This window comes from Pinus tabuliformis, chromosome 6 (genome assembly GCF_031772625.1).
Source record: "Pinus tabuliformis cultivar Carrire ecotype Pingquan chromosome 6, CPIR1, whole genome shotgun sequence".
NCBI classification, from domain to species: Eukaryota; Viridiplantae; Streptophyta; class Pinopsida; order Pinales; family Pinaceae; genus Pinus; species Pinus tabuliformis.
This window is the reverse complement of record NC_142292.1, coordinates 1,636,327,429-1,636,346,817: the sequence shown is the minus strand read 5'-3', so window position 1 is coordinate 1,636,346,817 and position 19,389 is coordinate 1,636,327,429. Positions and strand designations below refer to the sequence as shown.

General features: G+C 38.2%; 1 protein-coding gene across 1 annotated transcript in view; it reads left to right on the top strand.

Moving 5' to 3' along the window:
- LOC149265203 (S-formylglutathione hydrolase-like) overlaps positions 1-19,389 on the top strand; it is a 214,246-nt gene that overhangs the window by 133,342 nt on the left and 61,515 nt on the right. The window contains exons 3-5 of the mRNA XM_089429168.1: positions 18,655-18,702; positions 18,909-19,105; positions 19,208-19,306. Coding sequence (XP_089285294.1) covers positions 18,655-18,702; positions 18,909-19,105; positions 19,208-19,306 — 344 coding nt within the window. The remainder of the gene's footprint in view (positions 1-18,654; positions 18,703-18,908; positions 19,106-19,207; positions 19,307-19,389) is intronic.

Sequence of the window (19,389 nt, the reverse complement as noted above, 5' to 3'; positions counted from 1 at the left end):
AAGATTGCAACTACTTGCAATCTCCCTTGAGCTTGCCATATCCTGAGCACTTGTTGTAATTTGTTGTTCTTGGTTGAACAACAAATTCAACTTGGCCTTCATATGACAAGTCTCCTTTTGCACTAACAATTGGTTTTGCAAGTGTTTCTTGTGTTCAAAGGCAGGTTACCGAGTCCCTACGGAGGTTGGGGCTTCGATTGGACCATCCATCTCCAAAAACCTCAAGGGGCTCACAAGCACTAAAGTCAAGGATTTCCTAAAGATATCAAAAAGGATCATTGAAAGGAAGTTTCTACAAGCCTCATATTCTTCCTTCCATCAAATTCAAATTTCAAAGTTCTATTGGTTACCTTCTATTTCGTGCTAGTATTGTTCTTATCAAGCATTTAAGGCTAAAAGTGTTGGGTTTGATCCCAACTTTCACTCATTAGATCAGCCCATGCGAGTTCATCTAATGAGGGACTTATTGTACTATAAGTGGTATTATAATATCATTTTATCCATAAGCTTTTCATCACATGTAAGTAAAGTCTTCCTCTAGCATATTTCCGCATCATTTTCCTTGCATGTTAACTTTTTCTCTTTCTGTCCTATTGGAGTTCTTGGAGACAAATTCAAGTTGATAAGGGGAGCTAAAGCACATGCCTCAGAGCCCTTTCCATTTGAAACTTCGAGATCAACACTTTCTCTTCTCTATTCATCATTTCTTCTTCTAGAGCCTCATATGCTTGAGGAGTTGTAACGCTTGTACTTCATTGATTTACTCAAGGCTTTCAAGCCTTTCCTTTTGTAACATTTCTCAAGTAGATTTTAAATCACTCATTTGTGACATTTTTGGGAACGAGTATCCTTGATCATCAAGAATATTGTAAGTTCTTCCCAAGCTAATCCCTCATCTCTACAAGAGGGCCATCACATCACTAACTAATAATAAAATAACTAATTTTCTTTTGGAGCTTGGAGATTTCCCCTTTGCATCCCATCCTTCTCTCTTATGAGGGAAGGATATCTTGAATGTGTTTGTTGTGATCTTTCATTCCATTTCATTTCATTTCTTGCAATTAGTTTAGCTTCATTCCTTTTGATGCCATGCTAATGCTCATGCTCTAAATCCACTAATGCACATTTCCTTTTGAGCTACCTGGTTAATCTTATGCTTCATCTCATTTTGGTTATCAATGATCATTGCATGCTACTTCTTCATTAGGCTAATTGCTTAGTTTAAGTTTTATCTCATTACATGCTAATTTTCATTTACTTATTTATATGTTAGTGCTCTTAGCAATCTAATCTCATTTACATGCAAGTGCTTTCTCACATATTAGTTTAGTTTCATCTACTTGCTAATATTCACCTAATAATTTTACTTATTGGTTTCTCTCAACAAATTTCACTTCATTTCCTTGCTAATGTGTTAGTTTAGTTTCATTTGGCTTGTAGCAACAATCTAATTTCAATTTCCATTTCATTTGTCTTTACATGCTAGTGTAGTTTCATTTACATTGCAAGACTTACAATTGCAAATTTCATGCTTTGTGGTTTCTTCTTCATTTGATTTACATTGCTAATTCACTCACAACTTGTTTCATTTGCTTATTGCAATTTGCTACTCTACTTTGAATATCATTCACAATTTGCAATTTACCATTTTGCTCACTAAAATTAACCTCCAACATAAGTTGATTGTATAGATACTAGGACCCCTTCCTCAATATCCCTTTCCCAAGTTTGTGTGAAAAGTAAACACGTGACCAAGTAGTTCAAAGATGACTTGTCTAGTGTTGGAGCACTGACACATGGGTTGACTTGAGGGACTAGGTGGACACTCATTAATGAAGCTAAGCTTCTCCACTTGAGGCCCCTTGCAACCATCCCTATCCTTACAAGGGTAAAAGTTTAACGAGGAAGTCTCACCTTAGAATAGGTAGAATAGGCCTAATAAAATAAACCAAGAGCACTCTACATCACTTTACTTTCCTTGCAATAAATTTCATGTTTATGCTATCTTGAAGATCAAGTTTTATTTTGCAAATATCTTTTACTTCCAAGTAGCATTTCACATTTTGCAAGTATTGTGGATTTACTTTTGCAAGCATTTACATTCTTGTACTTGGAGCATTTCATTTGAAGTTCACTTGTTTATCTTGAAGTATTTGGAGCTTATTTACTTATCTTGGAGTATCTTTCATTTCATTGGTGCAACTTTTCCTTCAAGTATATTTCATGTGAACACATTTTATTTTCAAGTACAATTGTATCTTTACTTGCTATCTTTCCATTGCATGTTCTTACTTTACAAGTACCATTTCCTTCCTTGAGCATTTATCTTTTGCAAGCTTACTTATTTTGGCATTGTTCTTATCAGTTTCAATTCTTGCAAAGGATCTCTCTTGTTGATATCATTGCTTATCTAGTTGCTTTACATATATCTACATGCTCATGGTCATATCATTTACTTGTTGAAGTATTTACATGTTTCAATTTGATAGTTGATGTATGTCTTGGTTAACTAATCTTTCATCTCCTAGAACTTGTTTAGTATCACTAACTAAGCCTTAGATTTTCCTTAGGGTCTACCCCCCTTGGTTTCATCTAGGAGAGAGCCTAGACAGAGGAGTTGGAAATTGGGTGACAACCCCAACTCACAACTTGCCCCCAAGGACACAAGTAGAGTTAAAGACTTTCTCCACGCTAACCTTAGGTGTGGAATCAAGCGACACCATCTTCTATGCCAAAGTTCACATGGATTGATGTCATTTTGTACTAATGCTTGAGCAGGTTGTTTCAAGAGTCTATACAGCCTTCCTTCATGAATTCCTATTACTCTAGCAGAATCTATACTTGAGCCTTTTGGCCATTCAAGGACTTTACCATCAACAAATTCCACTCTATCTCTGTTATCTTCCAAACATGAAATAGAAACCAAATTCTTTTTCAAATCTGATACATATAATATGTTGCTAAGATGAATGTTTTCACTTGATTCCGACTCAAATGAATGTTTTCCCAATTCCTTTGACTGCATAACTATTGTTGTCTCCAAGCTCTACCTTTTGAGAGAATCTTCTTTCCATTAGACTTGTGAGGTTGTCATGATCTCCCGTCATGTATCTTGAGGCACCACTATCTACTAGCCACAATCATCGTGATTTACAATAGAACCTATAAGAGCAGAAAACTAGAAGAAACCTTTGGTACTTCAATCTTTATTCTTAGGTTTCGTTGAATGTTTTTCAATGTCTATTGTGGTAGCATGCCTCTTTTCTTTTCTCTTTCTATTATCCGATCTTTCAGGACAATCATGTCTTAAGTGACCAAATTTGTAATGATAACATTGAACTTTTGGCATATCTTTCTTTTTTTGAGGAGCAGGTCTTCTACCTTCAGGTCTTCTTCCTTAATTTCTTCTTTGGAATCCAAACTTCTTTCTTTCTCCAGCCTTTTTGAAATGTGCTGCATATGCTTGAGAGTCACCTGTTAGGATATTCCGACACATAGGAAATAGTTAAGTATAACTTGGTCTAGTATAGAGTTAGGTAAAGTGTGTTTCTTTACTATGTACATTTTGTAACTTACAATCCGACGGTCACGATATGTAGTGATCCGACGGTTCATTCTCTCCTCGGTATTACCGACACTTGATCCGTGGCTTAACACCCGATTGGTCCATGATCTCTATTTAAAGAGCATGGAGGGTCATTTGTAGGTTAACTGTTCATGAGAGAAGCTTATGTAAAATTTCATTCTTTTATTAATAAATTGCCTGAAGTGGCCGCGTTGGCTCAGGCCGTCGACTGTTTCCCTCTTTGAGGGTTTTAACCACGTCAAAAAACTGGTGTATTGATCTGTGATCTGTGTGTGAGCGGTGTCCTTTGGTGTTCTGTCTGAGGAACTTACCCTGTAAATTCCTACATGGTATCAGAGCTATTTGAGGGCCGCGTCTGTTGGTGATCCAAATCTAAAGTCGGTAGAACTGCATCCGACTGTTGTTTCCTAGATCTACTGTTTCTGACTACTTTCGGGCCGAGAGGACTGCTCTATTGTGTTGGGAGCATCTGTTCCAGTGAGGAACCCCTTTTGTTTCACGGGAAAAGGTTTCCGGTAGCCCTAGCTATGTCATTTTTAAGATCTGGAGGTATACAGTGTTTATTTGCAGTTTACAGTTATTTTCTCTCTGTTTATTTCAGTTTTGGTTTATTTAGCTTTTTGTTTTTTTTTTTATTACCGGATCTGTACCTTTCATTTCTGCGTATGCTCTTTGCCCTGCGACTCTGTGTGATCTGGGCAAATCAGAAACAGAAAGGAAGGATTTTTCTCATGCGTATGTTCTTTTCCGCTGCGCCTTAGTGTGATCTCGGAAAATCAGAAACATTGAGGAAAATATTTAGTTTCCGGCTAAAGCTAACTTCGTGTCATAAGGTTCGTTTTTTTTTGTATGTCCGTGTTGGGTTTTGTGTTTTTTGTTTTGTAGGGAAAAAGAGCTTTCTCAAGAAAGCACGCAACCCAAAGCTTCAGTGACCAAAAAAAGGAACCACCCCCCCCTCTCTCTCTCTCAAACTTTTAGTTTAGCTCACTTGGTCCAAAGCTAATTTATGAAAGTAGAGGTCTTGAGTTCAAGTCTCCTTTTTGTGGGGGCGGATTTTTCATTTTTGCACATTCCCGCACTTCGTCGGCATTTTCATCAACTTTTCTTCAAAAAGCCATAACTTCTTCATCCGAAAGCCGTTTTCAGAATCATTTTTTTTGAATCAGCCTAATTTTTCGAGATCTTTCCATTGGAACACTTAGTTTCAGCATCTATAGCTTCAATTTCTGTTAAAATGGAAAGTCCATGCCAAGTTATTCTTGACAGCACCAACTACTTCCAATGGTGGTCCTACATTGTGGATTTACTTAAAAGTAAAGGTCTCTACAGAATAGGCTCAGGCCAAGAAACCAAACCGAAAGATGAAGATAAGGCAGCTAAATGGGAAAATAGGCAAGATCAAGCACGTGGGTTGATAGGGATGTCTATTTCTCCAGATCTTAGATTCCATATTGCAGAACTTGATACTCCTGAAGAAGCAATGAAACAGATCACCAAAGTTTTTGGAATTAAAAATGAACTTAAAGCCCATCAACTTGAAAATGAGTTGCTTACATTGGACCCCAATAATTTTTTTTGCATTGAAGATTTTTTGTCCAAGTTCAAGACCCTTAGACTTCTCTTGGAAGGTGTTAAGGTTAAGAAAAAAGATAGTAGCCTTATCTACTCCATTCTTACTAAGTTGGGACGAGCCTATTCTGTGTTTGTTTCCACCTTCCATTCTATAAGAGAAGCCTTCATTTCTCAATGACAAGCCTACAAGTACCCTTCCTTTGATTCTTTTTGTGATTCTTTAATAAGAGAACAAGAAAAACTCTTACACCTTGGTCTTCTTCATCTTGGAAACTCTTCTAAGAAAGCGTTAGCCGCCCAGCAGCAACCAAATTCAAAGAATCCTAAGAAGTTGTATTTTAAAAGGAATAGTCCTAAACCAAACAAGGGTCCTAAGCAATTTCAGCCTCAAAATGAAAAATCATTTCAACAAAATGATAAGACAAATAAAAACAAAGGGAAGAAGACTGATAGACATTGCAACTTTTGTAATCAAGATGGCCACTTAGAATCCAAATGCTTTAAGAAGATGGAAGCCTTGGAAGCAGCAATGAAGAAGCATAATATCCATTTGGAGCACTCTTCAACTTCAACTTCATCTTCAGGAATGGCACTTTCTGCATGTGGTTGTCAAGCATCTCGGTCTGGCTATGCACTAAATATATCTTCTTCTTCTCATTCTCATGAGTGGCTCATTGATTCTAGAGCTTCTTATCACATGGCCAAAAACAAAGCCATGTTTTCTTCTTTAAATGATTGTAACACCAAAAATATATATGTTGGTGATGATAGATCTATTAGTGTTGTAGGGACTGGAACTGTTCATATAGACAATGGTCAATTTAATGATGTATTATGTGTTCCAACCTTATCCTGCAACCTTCTATCTGTATATCAGATAACTCATTCAGGTGAAGGTAAAATCGTTGAATTTCACCTCACGATGTTGTAATTGAGGACCTAAGAGATCCTAGACAGATTTTAGCTACTGGCATTGCTGATGATTCTACAAGGTTGTATAAGTTTCACAACTTTGGGTCATCAAATCTTCCCTCAGTATTTGTTGCTCATAACGATGAAGTGAGCAAACTTTGGCATGAGCGATTTGGTCACTTAAACTATCGCTCCCTTCAGAATCTATGTAAAGAAAATATGGTGACAGGTCTTCCAATGGTATCTTGCAGAGATGGTGTTTGTTCCGGATGTGTACTCGGAAAACATCATCGGGATAGTTTTGAAAAACGTGCCTCTTGGCACGCCTTAGCCCCTTTACAGCTCGTGCATAGTGATTTATGTGGTCCACTTCCAGTTGTTTCATTCTTTGGCTGCAAGTATTTCTTAACTTTCATTGATGATTTCTCCAGACGCACCTGGGTATACTTCTTAAAACTCAAGAGTGAAGTATTTAACATGTTCTTGGCCTTTAAGGCCTTTGTTGAAAAACAATCTGGACATCAAATTCTTAAGCTAAGATCTGATAATGGCGGAGAATATGTTAACAACAAATTCATCAACTTTTGCACTGAGAATGGAATTCAAATGCAACATACTGTTCCATATACTCCACAACAAAATGGTGTAGCTGAAAGGAAGAATCGCACCTTAAAGGAAATGGCTAATTGTATGCTTCAATCTAAAGGACTTAGTCTTAATTATTGGGCAGAAGCAATTAACTGTGCAAATTACATAATAAATCACACTCCTACTAAGGTTTTAAAGAATATCACTCCAGAAGAAGCCTGGAGCTCAATTAAACCAGATGTAAGTCACTTTCGTGTTTTTGGAAGTGAAGCATGGGCCCATATTCCAGATGAGAAACATAAAGCTTTAGAACCTAAGAGTGAAAAATGTATTTTTGTTGGATATTTTGAAGATGTCAAAGGATATAGACTTATTCCACTTAAGTCCAAAAATGTTATCATTAGAAGAGATGTAAAGTTTGCTGAAAATATATCGGCCCACGAGCCTAGTTCAGCGGATGTGCCACCTCTCCCTATCTCTTCTACTTTTGAAAATATTTCTTCTTCAGATGATTAAAGCGAGGATGAAAATCCTCCCCCACCTTCTCAGGATCCTCCTTCAGCTCCTCAACTTCCAAAATGGGTCCGTGCTACTCGGGATACAGCAGGTGATCTTGCCGGTGATCCTACAGATCGGCGACGTACACGTTCTCAGTTTGATAGAGCCTCTTCTTTACTGCCTCAAGCTTCAGTGAATTATGATCCTGACACCTTTGCAGAAGCTTCATGCCATCCAGATGGGGAAGCAACTATGAATGAAGAATATCATTCATTATTGGCAAATGATACATGGGATCTTGTTCCTCTACCAAAGGGACGAAAACTTGTTAGATGCAAATGGATTTACAGAACCAAGTATGAACCAGATGGGAAAGTTGATAAACATAAAGCTCGTCTTGTTGCTAAGGATTTTTCACAAGTTGAAGGCATTGACTACACTGAAACCTTCTCCCCTGTTGCCAAAATGAACTCTATCCGCCTTGTTCTTTCCCTTGCTGCCTCTTTCAAATGGGAAGTCCATCAGATGGATGTTAAATCTGCCTTCTTGCATGGGGACTTGCATGAAGAAATTTATATGGAACAACCTATTGGCTTTATACAAACAGACTCCAGCCTTGTATATCGGCTTAAGAAATCCCTTTATGGTCTCAAGCAAGCTCCTCGAGCTTGGTATGCCAAAATGGATAACTTTCTTTTAGAAAATGGCTTTTCTAGGTGTCATTTTGACAATACTGTCTACACCAAGAAAGTGGGCAAGTCTCTTATCATTCTTGTTCTTTATGTTGATGATCTTATCCTGACTGGTAGTGATCCCAACCTTATAAACCATGTGAAGTCTAGCCTTAAAAGGAAGTTTGAAATGACAGACTTAGGACACTTACATTATTTTCTTGGTCTTCAAGTCTTGCAATCCAAGGAAGGTATTTCCCTTTCCTAGTCCAAGTATGCCTGTGATATTCTACACCATTTTCACATGGAAGACTGTAAGCCAGCCCCTTCTCCCTTTCAGTCTGGAGTCAAACTTTCAGTGACTTGTACTTGTCCTAAAGTTGATGCTACCTTATACCGTCAACTTGTAGGAAAACTTTTGTATCTAACCCATACTCGTCCTGACCTTTCCTTTGCTGTTGGCCTTGTTGCTCGGTTTATGCAAAACCCACATGAAAGTCATTGGAAAGCAGCTAAAAGAATATTTCGTTATGTTCGAGGTACAGTTCAGTTTGGGATTCATTACAGTGCCAAAGCAGCTCCTCTATTGGTTGGTTTCACTGATTCCGATTGGGTTGGTGACCCTGATGATCGGAAGTCTACTGCAGGTTATGTGTTCACTCTTGGTTCAGGACCTATTACATGGGCTTGCAAGAAACAAGGTGCCATTTCTCTTTCTTCAGCGGAAGCAGAGTATCGTGGTGCCGTAGAAGCTAGTAAGGAAGCCTTGTGGCTTCGTCAGATCCTGTCAGAGTTTGGCTTTCAACAGCAACATCCGACTACACTTTGTTGTGATAATCAAAGTGCCATTCAACTATGCAAAGATCCAGTCCAACATCAGTGCAGCAAACACATTGAACTGCACATGCACTTCATCAGAAAGCTCATCCACGACCATGTTCTTGAAGTGCAATATTGTTCAACAGATGATCAAGTTGCAGACATCTTTACAAAGGCTCTCACAGAGGCGAAGTTCACTAAACTTCGATTTATGGTTGGAGTTCAGGAAGTTGTCACTAAGGGGGGATAGGCTCTAGTGCGTCCTTCCTTCTCCTATTGTGTCATATTTGTAAATCCTTCAATCCTATCCCAAGTTCTTCTTAAGGGGGGATGTTAGGATATTCCGACACATAGGAAATAGTTAAGTATAACTTGGTCTAGTATAGAGTTAGGTAATGTGTGTTTCTTTACTATGTACATTTTGTAACTTACAATCCGACGGTCACGATATGTAGTGATCTGATGGTTCATTCTCTCCTCGGTATTACTGACACTTGATCTGTGGCTTAACACCCAATTGGTCCATGATCTCTATTTAAAGAGCATGGAGGGTCATTTGTAGGTTAACTGTTCATGAGAGAAGCTTATGTAAAATTTCATTCTTTTATTAATAAATTGCCTGAAGTGGCCGCGTTGGCTCAGGGCGTGGATTGTTTCCCTCTTTGAGGGTTTTAACCACGTCAAAATACTGGTGTATTGATCTATGATCTGTGTGTGAGCAGTGTCCTTTGGTGTTCTGTCTGAGGAACTTACCCTATAAATTCATACATCACCTTCTTCAGATCTCTGAAACTTTCCTTTTGATATGAGCCTACATTTTTCTTGAGTACATTGAGTACATGCAGTGCATAGTTATTCAAACTTTGCAACCTCCTTTCTGCCACATATAGTATATGCAAATGTGCCCGATTAAGTGTTGTAGTTGCAAGTTCTCTTTCAAAAATGATTTCATCAATTTCTTGAAGTTGATCTCTTAGTTGAGAGATTCTCATGAAATATGAGGCTAGAGTGTCATTTCTTGACATTTTTAACATCACAAAGCTCATTCTTTAGAGTCATTGTTTGACCAGTGTTGTTGATAGTATAAAATCCATCGAGGGCGTCATACGTCTTTTTTGAAGAGTCAAGATTTGCAACACATGGAATTAAGTGATCTTTGAACGAATCCACAATTATGCTTCTAGGTGTAAAGTTATCTTTCTCATATTATAATTTTCCTTCATTAGATCGATCCTTGTCTTCCCAGCCCTGAAATTTGAAGCTCGTTCAAGCTTGTTTTCTAACTTCATAAAGGAACCCATGGATATAGACAAATAAGCAGAAGTGATCTTTTAAGCCTCTTCTTCCTTAACCGAAGCTCTTCAAGTGTGATCTCCACCAAAGCTCTTCAAGTGTGATCTCCACCAACGCTCTGATACCATGTTGATTTTTCAAGTGTAATAGATATGGGCACAAATTTCTCAAATACTGATAATTACTTCTAATGATGTAGATATTCTTTTAGCACTTCGTGTTTATCATTAAGCAGTTACACTTCAGAGATTCTATCATAAATGCATAAGGATAGTAGAGATCACAATGCATGAAAAAAGCACAAGATTTACCATGGGAAAAACCACTTGGGGAAAACCCAACCACCTTTTCCTTAGAGAAATTCTTCAGTTCAACAAGAGATACACCTAATACTGCTAGTCAACTATGAGGTCAAACTGACCAACAATATTATGGTCAAACTTGGTCAAACAACCCTCTTTTCAAGTCAATATTTTTCCCTTCAACATCGACTCTCTCTGATTTGCCTAGGTCGAATTTTGGCCTCCCAGAATATGCCCAAAATCTTGGCTTTGCTACCTAGAATTTTGACCCTGTTGCCTAGCAATTTCTGCCCAAAAGTTCGACTTGCTGCCCAAAATATGTCCAAAAGGTCACACGTGCGAAGTCAAGGAGAGAGAGAGAGAAATGCTAGAGATGAATTCATCCTTCTTCGTCATACTTCACCCTTCTTCGTTGCTGAGATGCCCATACTATCACGTCTTGTGAGAGGTCAAATGGTATCTTGTGGAGGAGGTCGAGTGCTCTATATATAGTGTTCTGCCTATCTGAATGGGTGTGTCTCTTCATATGGGCCGACTTGACTAGTTTGGAGCCAAAAATTCAAATTTCAAAATTCCCTTTTGATACCAACATGAAGAACATGTCTTATATTAATTCTTTCAAGAGCTAAACAGTGAAAATGACATGAAGATTCTTACAATTTCATTATATATTTCAGGGGCTAAAATATAAATTATGAAGATTGATGATAGCAACAAAATTCAATAGTTTATACGCCCTGTTACCTCCCAAGTTCTTAGTTGAGGTGCAGAAATTTCCAACCACCATGTGAGACTCCTTTTGGAAATACTAAGGGGGGGGGGGTGAATCAATATTTATTTTCAATTGTTATTTTTACCAATTAGATCACTTATATTTAGAACACAAAATGAACAATAATAATAAATGCTTTTATTAATTTCTTCTTTACAATAAATCAAGTACAATATATGTAGGGATCCAACCCTAGATGAAGACACTGATCTTCAATCTCCCAAGCTCCAACCTGTAATATGCCAAGCACCGACTTGGACTTCCAAGGCTCCAACCTTGTCAATTTTGAGGCACCAACCTCAAGGGCTCCAACCCTATATCCGGTTCAGGCTCCGACCTGGTTTCTTGAGGACTTTGATCCTCTAGGGCTCCAACCCTATCTTCCAAGGCACCAACCTTGTCTTTTCGAGGCTCCAACCCTTAGCTTTACTTCGTCAAGATATATTTGGTTATACTTCACGACTCCCAATGTCTTCTTCAACGAGCCCTGTCAATCTTTAGCTATCCCTTCACTTTAGTCTCCACGTCTCGTCATCAATGACAACCTTGTTCTTCACATGAAGGTGTCACCACTGCTCTTCATGTTACCCAAACAAAACTTCTTCAAGGTCACCTCATGATGGCTTCAATATATCATGGTCTTCAACGATCTCCACAAATCTTCAATATGTTGCTTCACAAATTTCTCCAACTCTGCTCTATTCTGTTCTCAAGAGAAGACTTCAACAAGCTCTATTTGTCCAATCCCAATAAATCAACACTTCGACCGTTCGACCATGACAACTATGACAACTTCGACCACGACAGCTTCAACCATGGCAACTACGACAACTATGACAACTTCGACCACGACAACTACGACAATTTCGACCACGGTAGGTTCAACCACGACAACTACGACAACTTCAACTATGACAGTTGCGACAACTTCGACCACAACAACTACGACAACTTCGACCATAGTAGCTTCAACCACGACAACTATGGCAGCTTCAACTACGACAGCTGTGATCACGACAACTACGAAAACTCCGACCACGGCAACTACGACAGCATCGACCACGGAAACTACGACAATTGCGACCACGGAAACTACGACAGCTTCAACCACGGAAACTACGACAACTGCGACCATGACAACTACGACAGCTTTGACCACGGAAACTACGGCAAATTCGACCATGGAAACTACAACTTCAACCATGGCAACTACGACAACTTTGACCACGACTTCCTTAAAAAGTTGCCCAATCTGTAAACTTCAATGTCCTCCTCGACCTCTTATTTGCTTCTGTAATTCTTGTCTGAATTTTGTGCTCAATGTCAAAAAAGATCACCGAAATCTGATGGCTAGAATGAGGAGACAAACTTATATTTATACTATTTTTGCATTAAGGTGAGGAGACACGTCACTTGAATGAGAGGCCAAGTTGCATGAGTCGGCTCATGTCGGCTTGCATTAAAATATATATTTCTCAACATAAAAATCCATTTTCTCAGTGACCATTGGGAGTTTCGGGGCAAGTAAGGGCTCATTGAAAGAGGAAAAAATCATCTTTAAGATGGTCTAGGTCCCATTTAGAAAAGATGCCTCTAAGGTGTCAAAAATAATTTTTCTTTGTGAGTGTCTTTAAATTTTATGCATAAAAAGTTTGGGACAACATGAGGAATGTTTGGGACAGTATGGCTTTTTCATCATCATGAGATCATGTAGGACATCCATGTCATCATGATAGTATCCAACAATGACTGTATCATCTCGTGTCATCATATAATGGTGCAATGATATGTCATAGGCACATCATTAGGAAAGTTCCAAGGTAGTCTTCCAACCACCAAATGAGATCTTTCACGTCATCATCTAATCTTCCAATCATGTTATCAAGACCTCATTAAGTGCCATCATCAAGCGTGGTCATTCATCAAGTGTAGTCCTCCATATGTCATCAAGGGTTAAGGTCTAGATCATCAAATAAGGCACGTGATTGGCATTTGGCACTTGACACTTCTTAAGACTTCTTCATTAGTGATTTGACATCCTTGTCAAACAAGAGTCATGACATAATCATCTGGAACTAGGCATCTCAAGAATATTTTCCATCTCGACCAATGCCATATTGACATCAATGACAACCTTGATTAACACCCCAAGGGGAACTTGGAAAGACTACCAACTGTCATCTCAGTAGTACCCCTTGCTTCAGCTTGTCTCTCCTCTGGCACAAGTGGGGCTTCCCTAAGCACACTAGGCCCAGCAAGGCATAAGACATAAAAAGGGATATTGGACTTCGAGTAAATCTAGTTTCTATTAAGATTTTATGGCAATAAATTCTTGATTAAGAAAACATAACTTTAAGTCTATTAGATGATGGTTAAAATGATGGATTTGTTAGACTCTATTAAATCTGTTTTTTTAATTAATTATGCTGTAATTCTTAGATCTAGAAAACATAAATTAAATGATGATTTTTTTATAATTTTTGGGGTGTTTGAAAGGGAGGACAAGTGCCTAGATTCAATTTTTTGAAAATACTGTCAATTGGGAAGACTTAGTGGCCTATTTAAACCAGGGTTGCGGGTGAGCGCCCCCCCTTCTCAAAGCGCGGTCCCTTAATTTTTTTTTCGCTCCCTAGTTTTTTTCGCAATTTTTTTTTGCAAACACGTTCCAAACACAATTTTTTTTCAAAGAAACAAGAATTTTTGAGTGGGGCAACCTAATGATCAAGCCTATGGCCCTAGTATTGATATGCAATTCATGGTAATGTTAAATTCTTAAAATAAAAGTGACATTCTCCTTTATCTTTCATTTTCATCTTTTTATTTAAATTTTTAACATTACCATGAAATGACTGAGGATGTTTGAGAGTGGTTCTAACCTCAATGGATTTCATATGGAGAAAGTAGAATTTTAGATCTCACTCGAAATCCAACAGACTTGTTGCTTTTTCAGGATTTCAAAATTGGAGGGATTGCAATGTTTCCATTGGATTTTGTCATGTACTAGGGTATGGAACTCATATTTAATCAAGAGCACCAATCCCTCTATGTACCTTGATGTTAGTGACATTGGTTGTCAAACTCCTCTATCATGGCCCTACTAAAAATGTACCCATCACTCAAACATATTTGGTGTCCATTGATTTATGTGCTATTGCTTTGGTAATTGCTTGATAGACTAAAATAAAGAAGATATAAAGAAATCTAATAAGAAATCAAGAACATCACAAGTAATTATCAAGTATAAGAAAATCTTTTTGCCTTTATGATTTTCTAACACATTCCCTTGTATAGTATTAGTGACTCAGTGTTTATGTAATACATTTTGATTTTTATGACTTAATGAGAAAACTACATTTTATGGTCTTAATTCTTTGTGGCTCTGTCATTTGATCATCATTGATGTAGTAACTAGTTGTAATCCTTGTTTTAAAAATTGGCCAAGCCAACTCCGATTCGGCTGAGCCAACTGAGCCATAACCTCGGTCGGTCCGACTCGGCAGAAAAACCAATCCGGTGGCCCGTTTGTTACCAAACTGATAGAGCCGGTCACCAACTCCGCTGGTTTGGTAATAAATTGACCGAGCTAGTCACCGACTCGACCGAGCCCGAGTTAAACCGGCCGGTTCGACTAGCTATGCCCAAACACGCCCAACAAAACTTTTTTGGGGGGGGGGGTGTGGGGAACGGACCCCAAAGTTCATTCTAATTCGGTTTTAGGTTATCTTGAAGGCCACATACCTCTCCCAAGCCTATAAAAGCTACCCAATCCCCTCACATTTCCTCACAACTATCTCATTGCATTTGTGTGAGAATTTGTGAGGAGTTTGTGAAGAGTTGTGGAGTTTGTTTTTGGATCAATAGTGAGGAGACTTGGGCAATCATTGGAGCAGCAATGAGGAGCTTTTTGGGCAGCCATTGGAGCAACATTGAGGAGTTGGTTTGTTGGAGCAGCATTGAGGAGGCAGTTTGTGCCTAGAGGTTTTTTTTTTTTTTTTTTCACTTTTAAAATCTGTTTTTGCTTGTTTTTTTTTTGTGCAAATTTGGAAATTGAAAAGAGTCTTTTTCGTAAAAGAAATGAACATTGAAGCAATGTTTTTTCCTTTGTTTTCATTTTCAGTTTTTTTCCTTTCATTTCCAAGTCCAAATATCACAAAATGGCTCCTAGAGTGAAAGATGTTGCTTGGGCATATGCTAAAATGATTGATAATCAAATGCATTGCAAATTTTGTCATAGAAAAATTAAGGGGGGTGTAGGGGGCATTCACAAGCTGAAACAACACTTGGCTAGTGTTAAAGGCCAAATTACTCCATGTGAAGCACCATCAACACAAATTGGGAGATTAGGAAGGAGTTGCTAGATAACTTTTAGTAGTTTGAGCAAGAAAAAGTTAGGCAAAATGAAATAGAGGCTGAAATTGGGAGGAAGAGGATTATACAACAAATGATGGCTGCCAACCCCAATTTTGATTATGAGGGATCTTCATCTATCCCTTGCACTGATGCATCCAACCCCTTTCGCTATGTTCCTCCCTCTTTGGAGTCTATTCAAGAAAAGGGTAAGGGTAAAATGAAAAAGAAGGGTGATATCAAAAGTTATTTCACACCCTCCTCTCCATTAGATGCACATGGTCCTCAAACTAATAGAAGTCATATGCAACCCACTTTAGATGACCATTGGAAGAAAGAATTGAGAGAGACTGCCTGTGATTACATAGCTAGATGGTGGTATGATTTTGATATCCCCTTCAATGCTTCTCGTTCACCATATTATGAACCTATGTTTGATGCCATATTTGCTGTTGGAAAGGGCTTCAAAGGCCCTACAATGCATGAGTTAAGGGGCCCTACTATACATGAGTTAAGGGGATGTCTTTTGCAAAAAGAAATTTCCTCCATTGATGAATATTTGAAAGATTTCAAAAGGTCATGGGCAAAAACAGGATGTACCATCATGTCAGATGGATGGACTGATAAAAGGAACTGTACCATCATAAACTTTCTTATCTTTTTCCCACAAGGAACCATGTTTCTAAAATCAGTTGGTGCATCTGATATGGTGAAAGATGCACACTTGCTGTTTCAACTTTTGGATGAGGTTGTTGAAGAGGTGGGGGTGGCTAATGTTATTCTAATCATCATAGATAATGCCTCTAACTATATCCTTGCTGGTAAAATGTTAGAGGAAGAACACAAAATCATCTTTTGGACCCCATGTGTTGCACATTGCATAGACCTCATGCTTGAGGATATTGGCAAAATAGATTGGGTCAAGAACACTGTAGAGCATGCCAAAGCATAACAAAATATATCTAGAATCACTCATGGATTTTGAGCATGATGAGGAAACACACAGGTGGCAGGGATATTATTAGGCCTGCCATCACTAGATTTGCAACTCATTTTTTGTCATTGCAATCTATGCTTTTCCAACATAGAAACTTGCAAAGGGTGTTTTCCAATGAGGAATGGAATGAATGTCAATGGTCTCGCAAACAGGATGGCCAAGATGTGAGAAAGAAAGTTAATGAAGAAATATTTGGGAAAAAGGAAACAAAGATTGTGAAGGTTGCTGAGCCACTGGTTAAGGTGTTGCAGTTGGTGGATGGGGAAAGATTGGCTATGGACTTCATTTATGAGGCTATGGATCAAACAAGGAGCAAATAAAAGCAGTATACAAGGATAGAGTGGCTAAGTATGGGCCCATTTGGGAAATCTTTGATCAAAGATGGAACAATCAACTCCATTGCACTATACATGCAGCTGGGTTTTTTCTGAACCCAAGGTATCATTATAAAGCTCTAGAGGCAGAAGCTTTGACTGGGGAGGTTAGAGATGGATTGATTGACTGCATTGACCGCATGGTCCCTAAGGAGAGTGATCAACTGGAGATACATTGACAGATCACTTGTTTCAGCAGAGCCACAAGTACCTTTGGCAAGAACCTAGCAAGGATTTCAAGGGAAGTAGATGAGCCAGACAAACAAAAATTTCAATTTTCGAATTCTTATTTTGTTAAATTGTTTATAATTTGAAAGTTGGATATAATTTGTTGAGCTAACTCATTACACTACTATGTTTTTTGCAGCACAATGGTGGGAGGCTTTTGGTAGCCATTGTCCTCAATTGTAGAAGTTTGCAATCCGTATTTTGAGTCAAACTTGCAGTGCTACTGGGTGTGAGCGCAATTGGTCTGTCTTTGAGAGGATTCACACGAAGAAGAGAAACCGTTTGAAACAAAAACTGTTAAATGATCTAGTCTATGTCCAATACAACCTCCGACTAAGACGTAACCAATTGCTGAACAAAAGACCTGATAAAGATCCCATTGTGTTGGAAGATATTGATCCAACATCAGATTAGGTAGTGGAGAGTCATCCAGCAGAGTTTGATTCTGATGAGGATATTGGCCTTGATTTATTTGCCTTGATTTGGATTTACATATGGAGGCATTAGTTGAACATAATGTTCAGTTGAATGCAAATCCACTTGTACCAGGCCCAGCCACAAGTCCTCTAGTTGTAGGCACTTCCTCTACTCAACCATGATGAAAGCGCATATCTCGTCTATCTCAGTGTGCAGCTACTGCGTCTGCTAGTGCCACTACTTCTACAATTGTAGTTGTAGATGGTGATGGGGAGGAGGAAGGGCCATGGGTTTCCCTGACTGACTCTGATTCAAAGTCTGAGCCAGATGATGTTGGATTCTCTAGCAGCAGCAAGTAGTACTGGTGACTAGTGATGTTTTATAGTATACTTTTGTTGTAGAGGCCATTTAGAGCCTCCTTGGTTATGTGTTTTTGTTTTGATCTCTATATCATGTATGTATTAGACAATGCACTGGGTGCCATTTCGATATAATGGATATATTCATGAGCCTACTTTGATCATATGTTGTCTTGTCTTTATATTCTAATGCTTTGTGTTTGGAAACATAAACGAAAACATTTAAAATTATGTTTTTGATAAAAAAATAAATATTTAATGTATTTTTTACAACGACCGAGTCATTGAAATCAAACTGGCCGAGTCGATACGGAGTCGGGGTCGGAGCAGACCCTCGGCTGGTTCCGAACCCGAGTCGGAGTTTTAAAACATTGGTTGTAATCATGTATGATGTATCGATATTTTGTATTTGTTTTAGTTTCTAAAAACGTTTGGATCTTTGTCTATTTTTGAATTTTATTTTGTAATTTGTAAGTGTTTGTTTGTCTATATATAAAACATGTCCTCTCTGCCCTATTTCCGAGGTTGACATGTCCCATGTCATACACATATTTTTGTGTCCTCTGTGACCTGTGTCCTCGTGTCATGTGACTATTGGGCTTTCACAGCAATCCATCCTCCTTGATCTATTATATTTATGTGGGCAGAAGTATTTATTTGTACTTTTTCATACTTTTCTTGCTTGTTTGTACGCTTGATTAATCTTTATCAAAATTAAGCATGGTGTTATTCTAGGAAATTCAGTTATAGACTATAGTCATGGTTTATGTGCCTGTGATTTATTTTGGTCTTTGTGTAATCTATGAATTACTTTTGCAGCTCTCATGCTTGTCACCTGTAAACTTTCCCTTTTAGTAAGCAAACAATTGTCAAATTTTGACACCATAGGTTGTTTTGTGTTGTTGCTAATTTGAAACAGGAGGTCTAAATGTTGAAGGGGAGTCTGACAGCTGGGATTTTGGTGTAGGTATGGGACCATCAGCCTGCTTTAATTTCTTTCGTTAAATTCAACTGTGGAAAATCTTACACAATGTGCCTGTATAATTCTTTCATGTATGCTATGTTGCTAATTCTTTTGTTCTTTATTTTTGAGAACTATATGGAGATATATGACATGAAAAAACTGATATCTAGAAAAGGTGTAAGACACAATGGGCAGTTTGATTTATACAGGTGCTGGATTTTATTTGAATGCTACTCAAAAGAAGTGGGCAAATTGGCGAATGTATGATTATGTTGTGGATGAACTTCCTAAACTGTTAAGTTCCCACTTTAGTCAGCTAGATCCCGCAAATGCATCTATTTTTGGTCATTCAATGGGGGGACACGGAGCTTTGACAGTTTTCTTTAAAAATCAAAATAAATATAAGGTGTGTCTTTCTAGACTGAACTTCTAATTTCAACGAAGACACGGAACATCTTTATAATGTAAATGGTTGTCGAACCTTACTGCTATTGCTGGATTATTACAGTCTGTGTCAGCATTTGCACCCATTGTGAATCCCATTGATTGCCCATGGGGTCAGAAGGCGTTCTTGAATTACTTGGGTGATGACAAATCTAGTTGGGAGGTACCTTATTTATTTAGGTGTTTCAAATCTGGTCAATTCTTTTAATCTCAAATATGCATTTTTAGAAAGTGCTGAACAGAAGT